This window comes from Sphaeramia orbicularis, chromosome 20 (assembly GCF_902148855.1).
Source record: "Sphaeramia orbicularis chromosome 20, fSphaOr1.1, whole genome shotgun sequence".
NCBI classification, from domain to species: domain Eukaryota; kingdom Metazoa; phylum Chordata; class Actinopteri; order Kurtiformes; family Apogonidae; genus Sphaeramia; species Sphaeramia orbicularis.
In genome coordinates, this window is record NC_043976.1 from 3,790,662 (window position 1) to 3,816,845 (window position 26,184).

Consider the following 26,184-nt stretch of genomic DNA (forward strand, 5'->3'; position numbering starts at 1 on the left):
ACGGTGATGCCAGTAGGGATGGGGGCACTGGGGGCAGTAACTCCCAAGCTGAGTGAATGGCTACAGCAGATAACAGAAACATCTAAGATTTCTGTCCAAAAGAGCGCAGTCATAGGAACAACTAAGATCCTGCACAGAATCCTCAGGCTCCCAGGCCTCCTGAGCCTGAGGGAGGCACAACACTGTGTGTGTGTGTGTGTGTGTGTGTGTCTATATATATATATATATATATATATATATTTTTTTTTTTTTTTTTTTTTTTTTGTGTGTATGTGTGTGTACCTCTACACATATTAAATGAAAGAAAGATATGATGTTATGAGCTGAACTAGTATTAGTAGATCTACCTACATATATCCAACAAATTTGGTGTCCTCCTAATTTTTGGACGTCAGTCTTTCCAATAAAACATTTTTTCCAGAGGATGTCTTGGGGCTGATTTTTGAGCATTTTTCCATTTAGTATTTGTGCCAAGCTCCTATAGGTGCATCCACAGCTAAACTGGGTTTAAATAGTTCCTTACAGACATATATGGACTATGTACAGGGTGGGGAAGCAAAATTTACAATGAACATTTAGTTGTTTTTTCTCAGCAGGCACTACGTCAGTTGTTTCGAAACCAAACATATACTGATGTCATAATCATACCTAACACTATTATCCATATCTTTTCAGAAACTTGCCCATATGAGTAATCAGGAAAGCAAACATCAAAGAGTGTGTGATTTGCTGAATGCACTCGTCACACCAAAGGAGATTTCAAAAGTAGTTGGAGTGTCCATAAAGACTGTTTATAATGGAAAGAAGAGAATGACTATGAGCAAAACTATTACCAGAAAGTCTGGAAGATACTATTAAAGAAGAATGGGAGAAGTTGTCACCCCAATATTTGAGGAACACTTGCACAAGTTTCAGGAAGCGTGTGAAGGCAGTTATTGAGAAAGAAGGAGGACACATAGAATAAAAACATTTTCGATTATGTACATTTTCTTGTGGCAAATAAATTCTCATGACTTTCTATAAACTAATTGGTCATACACTGTCTTTCAATCCCTGCCTCAAAATATTGTACATTTTGCTTCCCCACCCTGTATGTCATCATCATTTGTCATCATAGGTTGTTGACTTATTTTTACATGACCAAGCCACTACAGATGTAACATTAAATACTTGTGAACATAAAGAAAAACCTTAATCTAACCAGTGATACTAATACTAGTGGCATAAAAGAATTATAGTCTATATATTTTCAAAGGTATGGTGCATTTCTGGTCAATTTGAAAATAGGAACATCTAAAATGGCTTAAATATGTCTGAGAGTTTAAAGTTTGCCTGTAGTTCATGTTGTTTGGTGTTGCTGGTTGCTTACAAATGAAACAACACTACATTAAACCTCAGGTGGCATTTCAATTCCATTTCCAGTCTAATAGTTGGCCTGTGTCACAACCAGACACTCATCAGGCAGTCACATTTCGTCAACGAAGCAAACGCTTGATTATTTTCATAGCAGTGACAGTTTCGTCTTTCCCCACTCAATCCTCCTACATTCTACTCATAACACCTTAATTGCAAATCTACCTTTATTTTTCTGTTGCAGACTGCAAATGGAAAAGGATGTTGCTGTATTTCAGTAAACCTATCTGAATTTTTTGTGAGTTTTGCGTAGCTCAGTGTAACATATCTGGTCTGTTTTTATGGCTCTGAATCCTAATTGTTTAACCTTTTTCTCCCTTCTGTCCGTTCCTGGTTTAGGATCTCTCCATCCTACAGATGGTACAGAAACACACCATTGCCTCTTGTTTGTTTTCCATAACCACGATGCACACAGTGGGAACTGTACTTTTGTAACTGCCTCCCTCTGCAACCTCTTACCCCAACTTCTACCATAAAACTTGACAGTATCATGGTTATTGCTGTTTCTGAACTCAGTCATTGATGGTATATTTCAAGGGGCCAAGACAACCTTTGTGTTTCAGTTTGTTTCCTTCACCAGCAGGATTTCCTTCCACTTTAATCACAACATAAAACACCTGTTGCTCAAGGATAATGCTAACAGTTACCAACAGCTTTACTGAACTCATCTTCCATTAGACTGCACTTTTAACACAAGGGTAGATTTAAAGTGCTCCTTAGTGCTAAGGAAGAGGTAAAAAAGAACTGCATTTTGGGTTGAAAGCACTGATAAACTCTTGTAAAGAAAAAAGCCTTTGGAATATTGTATAGTGCAGGAAAAAGCAGGGGGGGTTAATTCTAAAAATGGAGACAATTCACAGTAAGTGTGTTTACTTCAAGTATTAAGTACTAAATTTTGAAAATTTGTTTGACAGCTTTAGTCACATTTCACATAAAGTTTCACCCTTTTCCTTCAACTTTCCCATTGTCTTTAAAACCTGCCTTAGATTAGGTGCAAAATTATACCGCCAAAAAAAAAAAAAAAAAGGGAGGCGTCCAGGAGGCATCTGAAACAGATGCCTGAGCCACCTCAGCTGGCCCCTCTCAATGTGGAGGAGCAACGGCTCTACTCCAAGCTCCTCCCTGATGATTGAGCTCCTCACCCTATCCCTAAGGGTGCGCCCAGCCACCCTACGGAAGAAACTCATTTCGACTGCATGTATCTGGGATCTTGTCCTTTCCATCATGACCCAAAGCTCATGATCATAGGTGAGAGTAGGAACATAGCTTGACCGGTAAATTGAGAGCTTCGCCTTTTGGTTCAGCTCCTTCTTCACCACAACTGACCAATAAAGTGACTGCATCACTGCAGACACTGAACCGATCTGTCTGTCAATCTCACGCACCCATCCTTCCCTCACTCGTGAAGAAGACTCCAGGATACTTGAACTCTTCCACTTGGGGCAAGGACTCCCCACTGACCCGCAAACCACCTTTTTCCAGTCGAGAACCATGGCCTCAGATTTGGAGGTGCTGATCCTCATCCCACTCGCTTCACACTTGGCTGCAAACCGCCCCAGTGCACGCTGAAGGTCCAAGTTCGAGGAGGCCAACAGGACGTCATCTGCAAAAAGCAGAGATGAAATCCTGTGGTCCCCAAACCGGACCCCCTCCGGCCCCTAGCTGCGCCTAGAAATTCTGTCCACAAAAATTATGAACAGAACTGGTGACAAAGGGCAGCCCTGCCGGAGTCCAACATGCACCTGGAACAGGTCTGACTTACTGCTGGCAATGCGAACCAGGCTCCTGCTTCAGTCATACAAGGACCGGACTGCCCTTAGCAGAGGGCCCTGGACCCCATACTCCCGAAGTACTCCCCACAGGATACCACGAGGGACACGGTCAAACGCCTTCTACAAATCCGCAAAACACATGTGGACTGGTTGGGAGAACTTCCATGAACCCTCGGGCACCCAATGGAGAGTGTAGAGCTGGTCCAGTGTTCCATGACCGGGACGAAAACCGCATTGTTCCTCCTGGATCCGAAGTTTGACTATCGGTCAGATCCTTCTCTCTAGTACCCTGGAATAGACTTTCCCCGAGAGGCTGAGGAGTGTGATCCCCCTATAGTTGGAGTACATCCTCCGGTCCCCCTCATTAAAAAGGGGGACCACCATCCTGGTCTGCCAATCCAGAGGTACTGTCCCTGACTGCCATGCAATGGTACAGAGACACGTCAACCAAGACAGTCCCTGCACATCCAGAGACTTAAGGTACTCAGGGTGAATCCATCCACCCCCGGTGCCCTGCCACCGAGGAGCTTGCCAACCACCTCGGTGACTTCAGCTTGGGTGATGGATGAGTCCACCTCTGAGACCTCAGCCTCTGCTTCCTCCATGGAAGACGTGGCAGTGGGATTGAGGAGATCCTCGAAGTATTCCTTCCACCATCCGACAACATCCCCAGTCGAGGTCAGCAGCTCCCCACTTCCACTGTAAACAGTGTTGATGGCACACTGCTTTCCCCTCCTGAGGTGCTGGATGGTTTGCCAGAATTTCCTCAAGGCCGACCAATAATCTTCTTCCATGGCCTCCCCGAATTCCACCCAGACCCAAGTTTTTGCCTCCACAACTGCTTGGGCTGCAGCATGCCTGGCCTGCTGGTATACATCAGCTGCCTCGGGAGTCCCACGAGCCAACAAGGCTCGATAAGACTCCTTCTTCAGCTTGACAGCATCCCTTACTTCCGGGGTCCACCACCGGGTTTGGGGATTGCTGCCCCGACAGGCACCGGAGACCCGGAGACCACAGCTGCGAGCAGCCGCTTTGACAATGGAGGTGGAGAACATGGTCCACTTGGACTCGATGTCCACTTGGACTCGATGTCCACAGCCTCCCCCGGGATCTGGGAGAAGCTCTCCTGGAGGTGGGAGTTGAAGACTGTGCTGACACTGGGCTCTGCCAGACGTTCTCAACAGACCCTCAAAACACGTTTGGGCCTGACGAGTCTGTCCGGTTTCCTCCTTCACCAGCGGACCACCTCACCACCAGGTGGTGATCGGTTGACAGCTCTGCCCCTCTCTTCACTTGAGTGTCTAAAACATGCGGCTGGAGGTCTGATGACATGACAATGAAGTTGATCATTGACCTCTGGCCCAGGGTGTCCTGGTGCCAAGTGCACTTATTGACATCCCTGTGTTTGAACATGGTGTTTGTTATGGACAAACTGTGACTAACACAGAAGTCTAATAACAAAACACCACTTGGGTTCAGATTGGGGAGGCCGTTCCTCCCCATCACCCCCTCCAGGTCTCACTGTCGTTGCCCACGTGAGCGTTGAAGTCACCCAGGAGAACAATGAAGTCCCTAGTCGGAGCACCATCCAGCACCCCTCCCGGGGACTCCAAGAAGGCCAGGTACTCTGCACTGCTGTTCAGCCCGTAGGCCGAAACAACAGTGAGGCATCTTTCCCCGACCCGAAGGCACAGGGACCCGACCCCCTCGCTCACTGGGGTGAACTCAAACACATGGCAGCTAAGCTGAGGGGCTATGAACAAGCCCACACCAGCCCGCCGCCTCTCACCGCAGGCAACGCCAGAGAAGTGGAGAGTCCAGCCCCTCGGTTCCAGAGCCCAAGTTGTTTGTGGAGGTGAGTCCGACTATATCTAGACGGTATCTCTCAACCTCCCTCACAAGCTCTGGCTCCTTCCCCCCAAGCGAAGTGACATTCCATGTCCCAAGAGCCAGACTCTGTACAAAGTGGAAGTGAAACTTAGATACTTTACTAATTCCAGTCTCCTGCTGTTATGCAGCTCATTTTCCTTTTCCCTACCTTCGGAAAATTTACTTTAATTTGACAGGGCAAGATTTTTGTTTAAGGGGGCATTACCCCCTCTTGCTGCCCCCCAGATGGGGAAAATCACCAGCTCAAGTGGATTCACCTCAGTTTCTGGCAACTAAACCTCAGCATTTACAGTTAAAAGTAAATTACTTGACATTAATTAAAATTATTGAAATCAAGTCATGCATATATTTATATGACTCAATATTTGCATCTATTCTATACTCATTTTCTAGTTTGGTTTCTATAACAAGGAGAAAGTGTACCATGAGCAGCTGTGTCAGCAGTGTAGTGTTTCATTAGCTCCCCCATCTGTTGCTGTTCCAACAGCAAAATTAACTGATCCTTAGTCACTATGGCAACTCCGCTTCCTCCTTGCTGTCCCTTCCCATAGACACTTTGTGTATCTACCTATCTACCACTGGAAACTTCAAAATAACAATGACCTTTCTCAACTTTTCATCAGACTACAGGCTCTGTAAACCAGTTCAAGATAAACAAACCCCCATAGAAAGTAAAGAAAAGAGTTTGAGTTGCAAAGTCACAAACCAGGATGCTAAAAGTTTCATTAACAAAAGGAATACTATTGACATTCCTCAACCAGCTAAAGTTTGTATTAAGTTGTGTATTTTTTGAGCATCTGGCACAATTCTATCAAGCCAAGGTGCTAAGCGGTCCTGCTTCTAACTCGTGAAGCATAAAGGACAAGCTGTACTCAGAGCTACCTGCTGATCTCCATCTAGAGCCACTTAAAAGCATTATAAGCAGCTGGTGCAACGTTTATGTTACATCCTCTACATCCTCTTTCTAAAAATGGCATGTAATGTAGGAGTTGACACATGGTTTACTCTTTAGTACTTATCTACTGAGATCCAGTGCTACAGCCATCAACTCATTGCAGTCATACTGTTGCTGTTTATTTTCTGCTGATTCATTTACCATATCAATAAAATCTCCAACCCAGAAACTGCTGCTGCCATTTTAAGAGACTTAGCCTTTGTTGTACTTTTTTATGCAGCTTTGTACTTCCACGCAAATACATTTCAGTTGTGAATATTGTACTATTTACCACATTAACTTTCCATTCCATGTATTTGTGTGACAGATTTAGTTACTTTTGAGATGAAGCTTTTACACAGTGGATAATATAACAACCTTTTAAAATATGGTAATGTGTAAAAATCTTAATCTTAGTCTTCACTGTGACCTCTGAACAAAATGAAACATTTAACATGTATTAAATAAAACCTGGTGTAAAACCCTTGGAGAATGGTTCAGTAAATCTCATGCTATCTGCACAAAAAAAATCCAAGACAGGAAAGAAGAAAGGTCACACCAAATGCCTTATACTTCGTAAAGGCTGGGTATTTAAACATGTTTAATACCTTTTTTCTGTATGTTATGGTTGTACACTAGCATAAAGACTGAGAAACACATATGTATGCTCACTATGACTTGCTAGACAAAGAAAAAACTCATACTAGCCTAAGACATTTGCAGCACTGTACAAGAAATTGCTAAACCCAAATTAAACCAGTCATTTCTGTCATTTTTGCCATGTAACATGTCATAAAAATAGGACCAATACTGTAACTCACTAGCATGTTCTATCAAGAATCAATACCAAGTTGATTTTGCGAGGTTGTTTGAGGTCTTGATGCAGAAGATCAGTCTCCCAAAAGAAGTGGATGGTGCCTTAACTTGAGGATAACTCAACAAATTGAATGTCCATAAAAGCTCATATATGACTTCCTATCAGTGCTCAATAGTAACTAATAGTAATGCAAATTTTTTAAATTTCAAATATTCGTCAAAAATTCAATATGTAAATTTCTCCAAACTGTGAACAAACTTTGTATACATTGTCCCAAAGAAGCTACATATAAAGTTTGAAATGAATCTGACCAGTAGTTTCCTCAGAGAAGATGAAGAAATTGCTAACACAGACAACAACAGTGACGATACACAGCACTTGTCAGCCAGTGAGCTATTAGAAAGCAGTGTAGTTGGCTGAGGTGTCTATGAGTCTGACAAGGTTGACACAGACAGTTGCAAACAACACTCAACTCTTAGAGTAAAGTATGTAGAGTCTGGTGATGAAAGTCTACAAGTAACAACCACTCAAGGAAAGTTGAAAAAGAACTAAATATCATTAAATACATTTTACTTGCAAAGTACTTTTATTGTGATACTGTAGCACCAAACATGTCAAGAAACACTTTCCTATGCAGCATCTATTTACTCATGTACTCATACCTTTGAGTTTATAGAAAATGTAACATTACATTTATGTACAACTTGTGCTTTACATGACTATTTCCATTTTGTATACTTATACTTCAACTTCCGTACATGTCTGATGGTAATATTGCAGTTTATACTTGGCTACATTTATTTGTCAGCTTGAATTGCTTATAAGATGGAGCTCAAATTACTCATAAGAGGAGATCAGATTTTGCTCATGTCACACAGCTCCTCTCAGTGAGGAACTGTACTTTGTATTGGAAGCATCTATACTGACATTATGTCTCTATTATTCAGATCTTTCCTTTCAAGTGTTGCTTGCCTCGGGCGGTTCAAGTGTCTTTAGATGTATGCATCTAGACAGTCTAGCAGATACATGTACCAAACCATGAAGACAATACCACTGCTCTATTTATTTATACTTCTGCTTATGGATTGATGCTATGTGGATTCTACACGTTGATCGGTGGGAACAGATGACTGCTTATATGGACTATGCATTCATCAATGTACATGCCTCCCACAATTTTTCCCTTTTTCCTTTATCCGTCTTCATCTTCATGAGCTTTTCTTAGGTTGATGTCCTTTCTGTTGTAATCTGATTTATGCCTTTCTGCTTGTTTCTGAATAAATCTATATCTTTCTGTCTCCTTGTTTACACTCAACTGTCAGTCTTATTCCAAGTCTTCTTCTGTCTCATATTTGTCTGGACATTCTGTCTCAGATCTCTCTTTTTCATGTCAGTCTTTGTGAATTTCCCCTTCCTGTCGCACCTAAATGGCAACCAATCTTTGAGCGTTTCTTGCCCATCTCCTTGCAAGATTTAACATAGCTTGAGAGTAGCATTAAGATCTCCTTCAGCCCATTAGATATCCTGCCCATAACCCTGTTGAAAAAAGGTTTCAGCACTATTGATCCATTTTTACACTCCATTATAAACTGCTCATTGGTCTCTGGTTGTGTCCCTTGTTATTTTAGGCAGACTGCTGTGCAGCCTCTTCTGAAAAAGCCTAGTCTGGATTCCTCTACTTTTAATACTTATCAGCCTACTTCTAAGCTGCCTTTTATATCCAAGATTTTATATAAAAGTTGTTGCTAAGTAGCTAGTTGCTCTGAATAGGCACAGCATTTGAGATAAATTTCAGTCTGGTTATTGTCAGTGGCACTCTACAGAGACTGCTCTTCTTAGAGTCTCCAAAGACATTTTGATGGTCTCTGACACTGGTGAATGCACCATCCTCGTGCTGCTTGATCTCAGTGCTGCTTTTGATACTGTGGACCACAGCATCTTGCTAGACGGGTTAAGGGACTAGGTAGGGATCTCTGGGAGTGCTCCTGACTGGTTTACCTTCTATTTGTCTGACAGAAGCTCCTCTGCTGCTGTCGGCACTTACATGTCAGAGTCTGTCGCTTTCTTGTGTGGGGAGCCCCAGGGTTCGGTTTTGGGGCCAATTTAATTTTCCCTTTATATACTCCCTTTGGGTAAGATTATTAGCCATTTTAAGAGTGTCTCCTATCATATGTATGCTGATGATCTTCAATTATATTTTTCTTTTAACCCTGAGATAACAGCTGCGGTAAATGAACTGCATGAGTGTCTGACTCAAACAAAGGATTGGATGGCCTCTAACTTCCTGTAGTAGTTAAATTATGCCAAAACTGAGGTTCTCATTGTTGCTTCTGATTACAGTGTGTCAAAGGTGACCAGCAGCATTGGATCTCTTGGTTCTAATGTAAAATCAGAAACTTAGAAGTGTCATTTTCAACCAAGCTATGCACCTTGACAAGCATGTAAAAAACCAGACTCGATCATGCTATTTTCATCTAAGGAACATGGTTAAACTCTGATCCATAATATCACATTCTGAGCAGGGAATGATTACCCATACCAATACCCATCACGTTTAGACTACTGCAATTCCCTCTTTACTTGACTCAGAAAATCATCCATGGACCAACTCCAGTTAGAGCAGAATGCTGCAGCCAGGCTGATGATCAACTCCAGAAGATTTTGTCATATCACCCTGGTCTTAGTGTCTTTGCACTGGCTGCCTGTCAGTTTCAGGGTGCAACTCAAGGTTCCGGTCATCATCTACAGAGCTCTTCACGGACAGGCTCTGCTTTATCTGATTGAATTGTTACATCAGTATGGTCCCACGTGGCCATTGAGGTCATCTGATCAGGGTCTGCTGCTCATTCGCCGTACCAGGCGCAAAACCAAAGGGGACAGACAGCAGAATGCCCTTCCTCCTGATCTATGAGCAGCAGCCTCCATGGACATTTTTTAGAGGTATCTCAAAACGCACTTTTATTCTATCGCGTTTATGGGTATTCCATGATTTTATCTGGTATCTCAGAATTTCCCATTTTTGCCTTTTTTATTTTTTGTGTGTTGTTGTCTTATGTCCTTTAATCTGTAAAGCACTTTGGGAGGTTTTTTTCTGTGAAAAGTGCTATTTAAATAAATTTTACTGACTTGCTGCGTTTTCTCTCACTGAGGACCATCTGTCTGGGGATCTATAAAATATCCAGATACATTCCTATAGGTATCTGTTTATATTTACATCTGTTTAATACAAGTTGCATTTACAATGTATTCATCTTAATCCACCCATACTGACACAACAATGACTTACTGTGTTGGATCTATATGAAGTTAATATTATCTTAAATGGCAATCAAGCACACGTTTTAAAAAAATGTGTCCGATTTTCTAAAATGCTGGCACTAAATAACATAATGCTGTATTGTCCTACTTTTCTGCTCACCTGCTGCCTAAGCAAAGCCAGAACATAAAGATGTTCTTGTTAAAAAACATAAACTGGGTCAACATCTCTTCACAGAGAAAAAGTTCTGGTACCAAAGTACAAGTCATGAACTAAACATTTTAAAGTTACATTATATACATGTTTGTGATAATTACAAGAAGAGGTGTTTTATGAAGAGAGTCAGATGAAATAACAGAAGGTATCTCTATATGTGTTGTCATATGGTACGTCTATATGATCCATGTTTCAGCACCATGGACAGAGACCAGCCTGCTGCTACACAGTAACTCTTCAACTACCACTGTTAACTCTTTAGCACTACAATAAACCTGGTGGTAGTTCTTGATGTTCAACACTGGTTCAATTTGTGGACCTTCTAAAAACTGGTTTGCTTTCGTAGCAGCCACATCATGGTTTATGTACGCAGACATAAATAGCTGCAGTGGTGTCTAACCCCATTAAAATGCTGGAGAGGTTCTGCATGCTCACTGCCATCAGACTCCACAACACCTCAGTACAATGACTCATTCTGTCTTTCTTCTATCATCTTCTTTTACATATGTTTTTATTGAGCTGATTAAGAAAGTGAATTTCCCCCTGGGGATCAATAAAATTCTGTAACTGTATCTCTATAAGTCACAGTTTCTGAAATGCACTTGTTATTAGTGCATCAGATAATCTGCAGTTGAAATTTTTTACATGGGAGAATGTACTTGTTTAGACTTCACATCTGTGGGTTTATTGTTCAAGAGCCAAACTGACATTTTGCTCAGAAAGTTTCAGAGATGTTCAGAGCTTGTGGCCAGTTATACACCAGCCATACCTCTGAGACTATTAAGTGCAGCCTTTTCATGACAAGACCTTTCTAAATTTCAGAACAGAGACATACTTTTGTTAACATTTTATATCCATGCTGAGGCTTGGATATTTCTTCTTAGATGAGGCAGATTAGAGACTACTCTAGGTCTATTTTATTTTATTTTTTAAAACATGTTGGTCACAAAGTTCTCGTCATTCACCCAGGTGTTTCTTGGTAGACCAGCAGAGTGTTGGTGCCAGTTTCAGGGCTAAGAGTTGGTTCTTTGGCCATTAAAATATACTATCCAACTGTAGATAGCTAGTAAAATGAAAGTAAAAGACAGCCTTTTAACCCTGTTACTAAACAAATGTGCCCTAGGAAGATGTAAGACAAATAAAGGAAAGGAAAGGAAATGGTATGGTATGGAAAAAGGATAAGATCAGAAGTGCATTTTCAAACCTATAGTGTCTCCAATATGTTTCTGTGAAAAGCATATATTCTTATGTACTGTATATTATGACAATGCCATAAGCATGAAACTTATTAAATGTTTACAGTAAATTTCGTCACAACCTGCAAAAATCATATATTTTATAAATTCAAGGTCATTCTAGTGTGCTAAAATAGTCAATCTAGTGCTGAACTGTTGAGGAGTGTGTGTAGAATTGCTGAACTAACTACCTTCCTGGTCTAATCCTCTAGAGAAGAATGCTGTGTATTTCAGCTGTTGTTTTGAGTTGAAAAATCCCTAACTCACCAAGGTTCACACTAACTGAGCTCATACAACTTTACTTGAATGTCAGTATCAACATTTATTACATCTTGTGCATGGCCCATACAGCTGGCCTGAAGCCCTCCATCTGTGGGCTGAGAATCTAAAGCCACAACATTCAAAGTATAACCCAGAGTGACTTGTGTTCTTGTCCAACAGATTGCTGTTGGCTCTACAGCCAATGAGGCTAAGTCTCAACACCTTCTCCAAAGCCGTCAAAAGGCATTTGCTCACCCCCAGCTCAGGAACGGAGCCATACTGTACAAATGTCCCTTCTAGGCCACCATCTCACGGCCTGCACCCCAGTGAAAGGAGCTTCAACAACATTGACAAGCACTACGTGGTAAAAAAAATAGTCTGCTGACACAGTACATTCATGCCTGCCTGCCTTTTGAGGATTTGTATTTGTCCGCATATAGTTTGATGAGTCAGTCATGTGCTGTATGTGCATTTGTGTGTGTGCAAAGAGACAGGATCACAGTGGTGGTATTTTATGGCTGTTATACTGGCAGAGACCTGTGATTTAGCTTAGAGAAAAAGAAGCACTGCCGGTTTTGCATTCTGTCCTAAATTTTCCACCTGGTCTGGTACATCATATGTAAATAAATACATTTTAGAGTTCCTCACAGGCAGAACTTGCTAGAATCTTTATGGTCCTAGGTTCTGAACAAGTGGTGCCAGGCACAACAAACCCTGCCCCTGCATGTATTTTCCCCATTATAAGTAAATGGGAAGATTTTAAAAATCATAAACAATCAGAAATTTGACCTACCTTCCCCAAAATGTAATGACATCTATTCTGGGTCACTGGCCATCTATAAAGCCAATTTGGTATGAATTGAACCAACAGTTTTGCTGCTAGAGTGTTAACAAACAAACAAAGAAACAAACAAGGGGTGCTAGGCACAACAAACTCCGCCTCTCGCATGTATTGTAGCTTATTTTTGCATCAATCCACCTGATGTCATCAAATCTATGCATGTGGTAAATTGAAACAAAACTGACGTTTTTCGTCCATTATAAGTAAATGGGAGAAGAAAAAAGATCTTTAAAAAATCATAAAAAATTTTAACTTTGACCTACTTTTCCCAAAATGTAATCAGATCTATTTTGGGTCACTGGCAGTCTATAAACCCAATTTGGTATGAATTCAACCAACGGTTTTGCTGCTAGAGTGCTAAACAAACAAAAAAACAATACCCTTGCCTCCCCTTTCGGCGGGGGGGGGGGGGGGGGGGGAAGGTAACAAAGTTATGAACAAGCACTCAAGAGAAGAATGAACAGGTGTAGAGCTTTTATGGGAAGGTTAAATGACTAGTGTATAATCTTTAGTGGAATCTAATGGTGCACATTCCAAACAACTGAATACTCCTAACCTCCTCCTTCCTTACCGTGGTCACTAAAAACATGGAGAACACAAGTTGGATACCACCCACTACCACAGTGAAAAAAGAAGAAACTATTGAAGAACAATAAGTACCGTAAATTCCGGACTATAGACCACACCTGAATATAAGCCGCAGACCCTAATTTTAGAAAGAAAATCAATTTTGTACACGTATAAGCTGCGCCGGTTTATAAGCCGCGGATGTCCACCAGTGGTGATTTCTCATAGACTGCAAGAGAAGCCCGGCTTCCCCTATCATTATGAAAATTAAATGATTAAATCTGTTTGGTTGTGTTGACATTTCATTGACTACACATGTTAAAACACGTTCATCTCACAGACGAGTTTGTTCAGAATCAGTTTTATCACAAATCATCAGACTCGATGTTGTTCACTTTTCATACATTCCCGTTGCGCTGTTTCCTCATACGATCTGTGGTCAGTGCATTTCCCCGTTGAAGCCTGGCTTCTATGGGAGTCTATGGGACCGAGTGGAACCTTTTGTTTCATTGCGTCAAAACTGGATGGTAATTGGATAAAGGTTTTCTTTGGGTTCAAATGAAATTCTTCCCTGTATGTAAATGGGTCTGATATGTGTGAGCTTGCTGTCATATCTATAGGTTGATTTGTTGTTAATATGATGATTAAAAAACAAAAGACAAAAAATGAGGCAATAAAAGGATAGTAATAAAAGCACATTTTCGCTTTCTTTTTTTTTTGTCGGTGGACTTATTGGGATTTCCTTTGGATTTGTGCCGATACGGGATTGACTTGCTTTTGCGCCGGCTGTGGATTCACGGACTTAAAATGACTTGAAAGACACTTGAAAGTGAACAAATTTTTGTTTTTCGTTAGAGTAGGACTTTTAATTTATTTTTAAAATATAAAGATTAAAAAAAAGTAATTACGTCTGTTGTAATATCATTTTCATTTAAGATTATGCACGACTTGCAGTAGGGATGAGATGCCACGGTACTTGGCACCGTGCTGTGGTACCTGGTACCAAGCCGTGGTACCGAGCTGAGCTGAGCTGTGGTACCGAGCCATGGTCCCACGGCGCCGTGGCACCTGGCATCGAGCTGTGACACCCGAGCACCATGGCTCGGTGCCAGGTGCCATGGCACGACCAAGGTGCCGCGGCACCTCGGGGCCAACACTAGGTGCCGTTGCACCGCGGAACCAGGGCTCGGTGCTGGGTGCCATGGCACCGCAGTGCCACAGCTCGGTGTCAGGTGCCATGGCACCGCAGTGCCACAGCTGGGTGCCACCGGTGCCGTGGCACCACCGCGGTGCCGCGGCACCACCGGCACCTCGAGCCGAGGCACCACCATGGTACTGCTAAAATCGTCGTATAAGCCGCAGTGTTTAAAGCGTGGGAAAAAAGTAGCGGCTTATAGTCTGGAATTTACGGTAAGTAGTAGTAGTAGTAGTAGTAATAGTAGTAGTAGTCGTCGTAGTAAAAGAAGAAGATGAAGAGGAAGAAGACAAAAAATGAAGATGAAGAACATGAAAGAGATTTAAGCCAAAGACAAAGATGATGACAACTGTGGGCTATTCTATAATAATGAAAACTAAAATGCCAAACAATCACTGTATGCATGGAAACATCTGTCTGTTGTACAGTGGGAATTTTCTTCACATATTTATTTCAATGAATATCTTTACCTTTAAGTTCTGTCTTGTCTAGCATTGAAATCAAGTCAATAACCATCATTAGTCATCATTCATCATCAACCATTACGGAAATCACTAATTCTATGGTAAGTTGTAAGACTCGAGTCATGCATGTAATTTAAACAGATAATTGTTTCATTTGCTTCTATTTTTTCTGTTCCACCTAAAGCAAGAATTTATACATGACAACAATTCTGAATCAGAACTTTCCTTCCAATGTTCGCTCTTTCATTATTCCAAGAGTTTCTGGACCTTTGATTTATTAGTGCCTAATAAGGTTGAGGGGCTCCGTAGCAGAGTACAGTGGAAACAAAAGCAAACTGAGTAAGGCTATGGTTGTTTTGAATGTATGTATATGCACATTTCTGTGTAAGTACTTTTACAGTCAGTTGGATATGCTTTATACTCTTGGTTCTTAATGCAGCCTTTTCACTCTTGACTTTATGTCTATGTTTCTGTCTGTCAAACCCCAAGACAGCTCTACAAGCTGTTTTTGCTTCTCTGTTGCTTCTTAGTATCATTGCTTCATCAGGCCTTCTAGTCTTACACAGCATAGCCTCCTCTTACTTTATACTTCTGTCTCCTGCGGTAAATAAACGTTATTTTTCTATGCTTGCACCTCTAGTGTAACCCTCCATTTCCCTCATAAGTATTACACAGCCTTTTTACTTTTTGATAGTCTACCTCCCTCTTTCCTTATAGCATCCTGTCTTCTACTAACACCCATCTGTGAATCTCTTTCAAAGCCTCTTCTCTTCCTCTTTATTGTGCTCCACATGCCTTCTTATTTTTTGTACAAGACTTAAATAGCACTTCTGGTGACATAGACCCACCCCTGGACACTGACAAAAGGTCTTATTACACAGAAGGATGACAAAGCCAGCTGTGTTTAGCTCTTTCTCTTCTTCTTTCTCATTTAAATTAACATACTTAGACAAGCACACAAACATGCATACTAAGATGCACCAAAAGCACTCAGTAAAATGCATGATAATGTGTCCATGTTTGTTCAAATATGTACAAAACATTCAATGACAGCAAAACCACACATGTATTGGGATGATACAAAGTATGAAAATGTACATAGCCAACATGATAACATGTTTTGGTTAGCTTATATTGGAGCCTGAAGTGACCATATCTGGACAAAAGGATGAAGCACAATGGACAATAGTTGAAACACATCAATCTAATACTAATGCAAAATTTAACTACAAACACTGATACACCTACAACACTGATAATTACCAAATGTTATGTTGAACACCCCCGAGATACTTGTAAAATGGTAACACAGCAAAACTGTTAGATGAAAACAATACGAAGTATAAACTTACTAAATGGAAGGCTTGTTGACAGCCCACATAAAGTCTAATGTGGCACTAAATTTTTTTCTAACATTAGTTAACATTTTGTGCACATTACATTTGCATGACAAAATCCTTTCACAGTCTTGTTATTGTACCTTCATAACTGCAACTACAGTAGAGCTGTCTGTCAGGAAAAAATATACAAGCATGTTTTAGGGCCACGGCTCACCCTCTCCAGGTTGTTGACCGTGCTTTCTGTTCCGTTCAGCCACTTGTCTTTGTTAATACAACCCGCAGCTGCCTCACCCACCTCACTCCCACAACTAGGACAAAGCACTGGACCTTGGGGGACCAAGCCTTCGCTGCAGTTACCCCCACCCCCACCCTAAGGAACTCACCCCCACAAAACATCAGGAACTCGGACTCAATACAAATCTTCAAATAACTACTCAAAACTCACCTGTTCAAACTTGCATTTTCTTGAGCCTCTTTTTTTTCTCTGTTCTTTTTGTTTTGTTTGTTTGTGAAGTGTCTTTGAGTGTCCAAAAAAGCACTATATAAGTGTGATGTATTATCATTATTATTATTATTATTATTATTATTATTTTAGGTAATTGGCTCGAAGTTTGGACATATTTTCAGTATGGACTACAACCACTGCTGCTGATAAACAATTATGGTGTATTCGGAGAAATGTCAATCTGAAGTCTTGACCTTATATGTGCAAATGTTGTCATGTAACTTGTTATAAAATGCAACAAATTAAGCAGACATTGAAACGGGTTGTAGATATCCACTCAATTTTTGCCAGAATGAATATAAAGATAACTTTGCAGTGCCTGCAGGGTTCAAATTCAAACTTCATGAACTGTTAGGGTCCAAATACACAAATAAAGGTACCAAAGACTAATGAAAGTGGGTTTAGCAAAATATGACCCCTTTAAGTAGACAATTTTAGACAAGCTGCTATTTCTCGAATGGGAATAAATTAGAGGCAGGAAGTTTCGGAGCCTGAATCTACACCATTGGTGGTTTTACACATTATGATCCTCAGCATTACCCAAACTGCGAGTGTTACCATTTGATTAAATTTACGAATAGAAAAATAAATTTTCATTTACACACATAGAAACTGTCTGAGTGATTGTCATGACAATCATTCAATCCATCTGACAAAACTGTGCTTAATGCTTACTTAAGTGGCAGCAGCAGAAATAACAATGAAAGTCTTTGTGATTTGGTAAAAGGGAATGGAGCATTAATCAAAGCACCTTAATAGCAAGGTTCAATACTCGGCAGTTCCTGTGGAGAGCTCAAGGCTTTTGCTCAGTCCTCATTAGGAAGTGTGGAAGGGAAAGACAAGGAAAAGGATCCTGTGGAACTCTGCATTCTGATGAATCACAATAGTACAAAATGAGCTCTTAAGCTCCAAGGTAAAGGATACACACACTCTTGCAGACACACATACATGCAAACACAGACACACACATTTATAAATGCCAAGATACATTTAGATAGAAACTTGGAAAACCACAAGAAAACATCAACAAGCACAAGAAACAGGCTACACAAAAGGCTGACGTGCCAACCTTGTCTATTTTTAGCTTTCCATCTCTGGCTGCTGTAAACATTACCATTTCATAGTCTGCTCAAAATTGTGCTCCAGAATTACACTCATTTGTTTGACATTAAAATATGTTCTGCGTTACAACAAGCTACATTTTAACATCATTTAATAAGTCGTACTATTCCAGTATTATTAGTAACCAATCTGCTGAACGCTCTTCATAATGGCTCACACTGCAATCCATTTTCATTCAAAATGAGAGCTCATGAAGAGACTTTCATTTAAGTCTTAGTTGAATTTCACATCACTTTCCAGTCTACTCCATATATCTACATCCAAGCAATGTAGGTCAGACATACTCGTCATAAAGCTGCATCCTCAAGATCTTTCTAAGGAACTTTCAAACTTCAGGAGAAGTCATGATTGCAGCAGAACATCCAGCGTGAACCACAGACTAGCCACAAGCTGCACTATGTCAAAATGTTATGGTCAAACAATGAGTTATTTTTATACTATAATCATAACTACAATTTTGTTCTTTGTCACTGTTCTTTACATAGATCTTTAAACACTAGTTCAGACCAAAGATATGCAATATGATGAAACTTCAAGGTTGTAGTGGTGTGATCTGGCACAAGCCAGCTTGACTCAAGCAAACTGATGACGTCACCTGTGACTCAGCCAGTTTGCAGAGACTGGTATTAGAACATGGTGTTATATAGTATCGTATTTTCTCAGTATCCCTGTTCCATAGTTCACTTAGGGATGATGTCAACTCTAAATAATGGAACTGTTCTGGGAAAAAATTGGATCAATTCTCAACCCTCTCTTTTTTGTGTTTTACTATTTCATCCTCCCTTGTTAAATAGAGCAAGTAACTCATTGTCCTCATTCATGGTTTAAGATCCAGGTAGATCCAGGTACAAAACAATCTGCCAAAGCTGGTAGTTACAAGAACTATGAAGAGAATAATTGCCATAGTCTGAAGTCACTTAACACTAGCATAAACTGGCAGGCTTTTAGACGGCTGTAGACTAGAACATTGAAAGTAGTTCAAAGTTTCATTCATCACCTACCCATGAATCACTTGGGATATGTAACATCTCCAACACTCAGTGTGGGTATGCTGTTATACACTGGTTTTAGAGGCATCTTTATCAAATGTCAAACCCACCCTAATTGGAATGAAATGACTCAACACATTCCTGATGAAGACAAATAGAAATCATCTCCAAAGAGCAGAGAAGTCAATGCCAAAAAAAGTGCCTGTCCTCAGACCTCAGCTGTGCAGTCATGTGCAGACCACAAATTCATCTCTAGGTGATTAAGAAAACTAACCATTGCCTGTAAATTCTGTATTTCTCAGAAACTAAACTATTCAAAGAATGAATACATGGTACAAGAAAAATAAAAACATGACTCACCTGTTGTAGAGCAGCAGCCCAGGCAGCAAACATAAGTACATGGAAAGAAAAATGGACAAAAAACAATTACCATTTGATATTTTTCTATAAATATGAGTAAAAAAATATGCTGTAAATGCAACACCTTGTGAGTTAATGGGACACAAACGTTGGAGCGTTTGTTAAGAACAGGCTGCTCATGAAAAATCTATGTTAATAGGACAGAAGAAAAAAGAGAGTGATACATCAACCCTGGATGTAAAGGAAAGAGAACACAGAGTGTTAACACATACACCAGGACAGAAGATGAAGAAGAGTTTTGACTTGAAGGTGACATCGAAAATGCTGTTGCTAAAGGGAAAGACTGATTAGTAATTAAACACCCATCAACAGCAACATTGTTAATTAAGAGAACATCAGCAGTGCATCATGGGGACTGAAGATACTTACAGATTTAAGACAAGACAATTCATAACCCCAGTCGATCAAGACTTGAACCCATGCATTAGTTACTCACGAACACTCCAAAATGTACAAGCCAAAAAGCCTCAGCCAAGGTTATACGTATGTCCATGCAAAGGATCCTACAAGTGGTTTTAATGATCTAAAGGCTAATGAGTGAAACACACTCAAGCAATCAGATCTGTCCCAATAAGCATATTTAAACACAGTTTCTAATATGTGAACTAATGAATCAACAGTTGGATGGAAACATCATGCATGTAACAACACTACTCATCTTCTCTAACTCCTATTTTGTCCAGGGCTGACTGCAACCAACCTTCAATGGTGGGAACAGCTGGAGAAACCACAGCTGGCTCCTCTACTGGATCAGCAAAGCTGGGAAAGAAAGGCTTTGCTGCAGGGTTAAGACCAGATCCTGGAACTCCAAGAGGTGTGAACGTTGGAGGGGTGGAGGGGCTGAGGACCGGGGATGCCTCGGAAGGGAATTTCTTAGTTCCTGGGGAGGTGGGGCTCTTAACAGAGGAGGAGGAGGAGGAAGAATGCGACTTCTTGGATTGTTTCTGGGCTGATTTGGCATCTTTTTGCTCTCTGGTTTGAAATTCCTGTGCTGTGGTTTTTGGGGAGCGAAGAGGGGCTGGGCTTGGGGTGTCGAAAGCTAAACCTAAGGGTAAGGGGGGACCTGAAGTGCTCATGTTACTGAATTCAAATAGCTCACTATTGCTGCTAATGTTGGAGTCATTCAGAAGCCATGAAGCATCAGAAGGTGAAAGAGGTGGGGCTGAGGCTAACACCTCGCCTTTTGGGGAAATGCTGGGCTGTGAAGCAGGGCTGAAAGCTGAGGTGTCTCCCTCAAGCATACCTTGTACAGAAGAGTCTTGGAGAGAAGCGGTGTTGTCAAACATCCCACTGTCAACCATGTCACTACTTCTTTCATCATTCCCTGGAGAGAAAGGTGGAGATAATGCCTGGACATTGTTGCCCAGGTTGGCATTTTCAGTATCCATCAGGAGGTCAAATGGATCATCAGGTTGTTGGGCCAAGGAAAAGGAGCCAAGCCCTGAAGTGTTGATGGTGGAGGGCATAGTGAACGGAGCGGCTGTGGCCTTCAGCTCACTGTTCAGGACCATGGGGCTAATGGGGGCAATTGTTGGAGAGAACAAGTCCTCCGACAAGGGAGATGGGGCCAGGCCTTCTTCTGGATAGGTTTCATGTTTCCAGGGGCTCTTGTTGATGTCTGCAAAGGAGGCCTCTGGGTTTGCCTGAGCCGAACTCCCAAGATCCATCAGTACCTCTGGGGGGATTTGGGAAGTTACTGCAGGTGAGGGAATAAATGGTTCTGCAATCACACTCCACTCTTCTGGAAGCTTCTTCCTGCTCTTCCCCTTTTTTCCCCGACCTCCACTCTTGCCAAGCTGCTCCTCCCAGCCACCTTCTCCTCTTTCCCGCCTTGGGCCAATCCTGTGGTAAAACTCCTCTGCTGGGGGAGTGTTTTCACCCTGGACTTGTGCCTCAGGTTGACCCCTGCTCTCAATATGTTCATAAGATCCCTCATCTTTCTGTCGTCTTTTCTTCTTCTTCTTCTGCTTTCTGTCTGATCCGTCTCCCTCCCTCTCATCACCCCCAGCATATGCAGCACTCTCTCGGCTCGGCCAGCTGTCAGGATGGTCTTCAGGACTTGTTCCGAGGTGGCCAGCATGACGACTGATCACAGTGGAAACACTGGGAGTGAAAGGAAGGTCTGACGATAGGCAGCTGGCCTTGTCTTGCCAGCAGTCGCCTAATGTACCTTGTTATGGGTGGAGAGGGAAGAGTTTTCAGTTGGAGGACATGGATATTAGCACATTAATCTCTCAGTCAATCACATATTCAGCATTCATTCACTGAGAGCCTCTTCATTCCCTCAGTATATGTCAAACAAAATCAAACCAAAAACTGAAACATTTCTGTAAGTATCAAATGGAAAAAGACGAAAACATTATCAGTCTAAAAACAAAGTGCACGTGACAGATTGGGCAGCATTTTCTGCACGTTTCTTTTTTTTTTCTTTTTTTTTTTTTTTTTTTTTGTTTGATTAAAGGAGGCTACTGTTTAGACAGCTGGAATACAGAGAAAATTGATTAAACAGAGTAATTAAGTATCTTGAGGAATTCCTCCATGGCCAAAAGGAGTGTGTGTTATTTCAGAAAGCAAAGCCTTAATCATGACACCCCTTGTGTTGTTTTGTTTTTTGTTAATCTTTTACCCTTCATCAAAACAAGCAAAAGCCTGATTTCATTGATATTCCTTAAATATAGAATCAAATATGTAAATCTTTTTTTTAAATCCAAAGTGAGACATCATACCATACACAATGATGACAGCAAATATTGAGTAAAACAATATGGTGAACATAATTTATTTATTTGTGTTCTTCTGAGTGGCTGATTCACTGCATCTGTAGGATCTTGGTCTAAGAACAGTGTAAGGAACTCTGTGAGTATGTGTGTATACAGAAACACACATAGAAACACATCCAGTGCATGCGCGTGCGCGCATACACATACACATATACACACACACACACACACACACACACACACACACACACACACACGGTAATTTACTTAACAATGCTTAGCTCTGGCTAAAAAGTGAAATTACCTTTGTGTGGTCACGGGGAAAGTAATGAAGACTAATATGAGTAAGACATGAAGTAACAAGCTCCTCTACTTTGGCCTAGTTTCTTTCTAGTTTTCCAATATATACAAATGCAGGGGAGCTAAAGTGGAGCAGCTGTCAGGGCCCATACAGTACTGTGGCTCTCTGGAGGACCATGTTTCATGTTAACAAACCCATGACAGAATTCTGATTCAGATAGTGTAGTGAACACTGTGCAGCAACTCAAAGATTCAGAAGAAGACATTTAAACTGACTGATTATGCTAGAAGAGCACCACATTTTACAAACATATAGTTATTATGTAGTTTCTTACATTTTGCCATTATGCACCGCAAAACACCAACAACTGATATGAACCAGGGCAGATATAGTAAAAAAAAAACAAAAAAAAAAAAAAGTAAATAAATTATAGCATGGTCTAACAAATTAACAATATTAACAGAAATATAAAGGAACACACAGTCAGGTCCATAAGTATTTGGATAGTGGACAGTGAACCACAGTGGAACTGAAATGCAACAATGCAGACTTGACTGCATTGTTTCTGGATTTTCAGCTTTATTTCCAGGGTTAAACTAAAATATTGCATAAATCATTTAAGAATCAAAATAATTTTAAACGTAATCTATTTTCAGAGGCTCAAAAGTAACTGGATGAGTGACAAGCAGCTTCATGTCCAGAGTCCTGTTCCCTAGTTATTCTATGATAAATGAAGCAAATAAAAAGTCTGGAGTTGATTCCAGAGGTTTAATTTGCATTGTTAGCTGATGAATACTCAACATGGGGTGCAAAGATGTGCCAATGCAAGTGACGGAGACTGTTATTATGGTGAAAATACAACATATTGTTAGACAATGACATTTTGGCAACAAAATAAATCTTTCAAGTTTAAACAAAAATACTGCAATGACCATATACGAATTCCATTTTTTAAAGGTGGTCATTCCATTGTCAGAGACTTAAAGGTAACTGAACACAAACTAGTATAGAATATAGAACTGTACTCATTTTAGTATTTTTCCTGTGTTTGTGTTCCCTAGGCGCTGCAGTTGTGATGGGGGGAGGGGGTCTCATGATTGTATGAACTGATGAGTCCTCCCAAAGAACCGGATTTCATTTGACTCCAGCAAAACATTTTTTTTTTTTATTTATTCAATTAAAAATATGTAATGTCACATAATTACATAATTTTGGAATACTGTTTCTGATGGTGATTACTTGAAAATGTATTTTATCTCAATGTCATCTTTGAAATGGGTTTTCCACTGCCCAGGTTTATCCCACGACATAAATAGAAGGCTTTTTTGACTGGTAATGAACACACACCTGTGAGGTGATGGGTAGGATCCCTGACATAAATCACACTCTACATTCATGCTGCTAAGGTCCAGCTGTTCTAGGCATGGGCCACCTTCCGCAGTCAATTAATCAATCATTCATCTCAAATGGTGAACTCCCCTGACCTGCAGCAACAACATACGACTGTCAAACATACAGTGCAGATACACGAGACTGTTCAAGGATCTACATCCCCACAACTGCAGGAATTTGTCTAGTTATTGATCTGTTAGATTTAATCCTGCTGACTCCACTTACAGCAACAGAGGCATTTAATATCTCAACATATCATATCTTAGTCTGTGTAAGTGTGTAAGTCCAAGAACCGAGAAGTATCTTCAATACTGATTTTCTTGGGTCTTTCTCCTTGTGAGTAGGTTATCTGACAAATTAATATTTAGAATGTGAACTAGGGTATTTAGTAATACATTTAAGCAATAACAAATACTGTCACAATTGCCTTAAATAACATAAATATAACAGTATTTTTTTTTTTTTTTTTTTTATTGTGTGTGACATATCTTTACATTTATTGTCTAAATAATACTATTATTACTGACATTCTGTATGACTGTTGGCTACATTACTGCTTAAACACCCAAACTCTTCTTGGTTACTATTTGTAGGCCTTTTGCGTCCATTAGGTAATTTTATAAGTTTTAAAACAGTAATGTTGAAAGATATTCCAAGGAAATAAAAAACAACTATTTGTAACAATAACTCTGGAATATCAAAAGGAGAAATACAGCCAGTCAAGAGATGAATACGGACAATGATGTGCATTAGTCAGATTAGCACACAGTAGTTAGTAAATAAAGATGACTTAATAATTCTTAAGTTATGTGTTGCTGTGCTGTGTTTAAGTAATTGTATTTCATTTGAGGCTGAGAAAATTCTGAATACCACATACTTTCTTGTATGTAAAGTCAATTAGCATATTACCTTCAATGTATATTGTTGTCATTTCTGGTTTGCTCTATCTAATATTTAAGAGACAATAGTATATATGTAATCAAACAGGTACTCCTGGGTTCTTGTTCTGATCCACATGAGTCTCGGCAGGATCCCTTCACGGTTACCAAGATCTGCACTCTGCATCTTGTAGTGGGGGTTGGTGATTGCCGCATTGGTGAGTCACCGTGTGTTACCTTGTGGTTTACACACACATATACACACTTGTAAAGACACACACTCACAAAGTACAAATACAAACACACAAACTAATCAATTTTGTGGTGTCAGTCAGGGGTTAATCCACAGCAGTCGTCTCCACTTTCTCTGCCTTTATTGCCTGTTACTGACTGAAAAGTCTGAGGATGAATCATCTCAGTTCGCTGCAGAGTGATCCTGCCTGTTGCTGCACAACTTATTTGTTACGATACAACTTTATTATTCTTTCACTGTGGCAGTTTATATTTGAGCTGCAGGGATTATACCCAAAAACTACAAGCTATCCCCTTTGTGTGTAAGACCACTATACAATGTACTAACAACACACCAGGACATGGCAATGAAAGTCATGTCACAATCACTTCTCTACATTAATGAATGAATTAATGAATGTAATGAGGAAAATCCACAAAACATGCTGACTTTCACTGACATCTGAACAGCAATCACAAATAATTTCCACTCATTGTTTCTTTAGTCTGCCTGTATTTATTAAAGCTGCTACACTCAATTGCTTTTATCACTGATTTCTTGACTCACTGATTCACTTCAGATCACTGCTACACTTTATATCACTGCCCTGAAATGTGTAAATACAACTAGAAGTCTTTATTTACAGTACTGTACAGGGAGCTCTTTTAGAGGTAGTTCTTTAGTTATTTAGCACGTGTCTTTTAGAGTACATATGCTAAACTTAATGTCAACCTGCCTACTAACCCACTGCTGTGTTGTGTTTTGGTGTCTGTCGGCTTCTTGTGCTGTATGTAAAGCTGCTGAATACTTGAATTTCCCTCCGAATTAATAAAGTATCTATCTATCTATCTATCTATCTATCTATCTATCTATCTATCTATCTATCTATCTATCTATCTATCTATCTATCTATCTATCTATCTATCTATCTATCTATCTATCTATCTATCTATCTATCTATCTATCTTTCTTTCTTTCTTTCTTTCTTTCTTTCTTTCTTTCTTTCTTTCTTTCTTTCTTTCTTTCTTTCTTTCTTTCTTTCTTTCTTTCTTTCTTTCAGGTGAAATTCTCTACTTACCTTTCAGTATTACAATTCAAGTGGTCTGACAGGAAACAAATTCTACTCAATTCTGTGGGTTTGTGGTTGTTTTTGTTTAGTTTTCATTCTTTTAAAGAGCAATTTGTTTAAAGGTTCTGTTTGTAAGATTTAGTGAACTCTAATTTAGGGATCTAATTTAAAAAATGAGAGAAACTATTCATAATTATGATTTTATTAGTAAGTTATCAGTTTATTAATGTTCATTTGTACAGCATACGGCATAATACCATATAGTCTTAATTATGTTATATTTGAGGAACCAGGTATCCATCTGAAAAATCCTCAAAATGTCTACTGAGTAGTTTTCCGATGGTGAAACTACACT

General features: G+C 40.2%; 1 protein-coding gene across 1 annotated transcript in view; it reads right to left on the reverse strand.

Moving 5' to 3' along the window:
• Nucleotides 1-26,184, reverse strand: part of LOC115411692 (microtubule-associated protein 4) — a 211,925-nt gene that overhangs the window by 50,612 nt on the left and 135,129 nt on the right. The window contains 1 exon segment of the mRNA XM_030123907.1: nt 19,938-21,407. Within this exon segment, the coding sequence (XP_029979767.1) occupies nt 19,938-21,407 (1,470 nt within the window).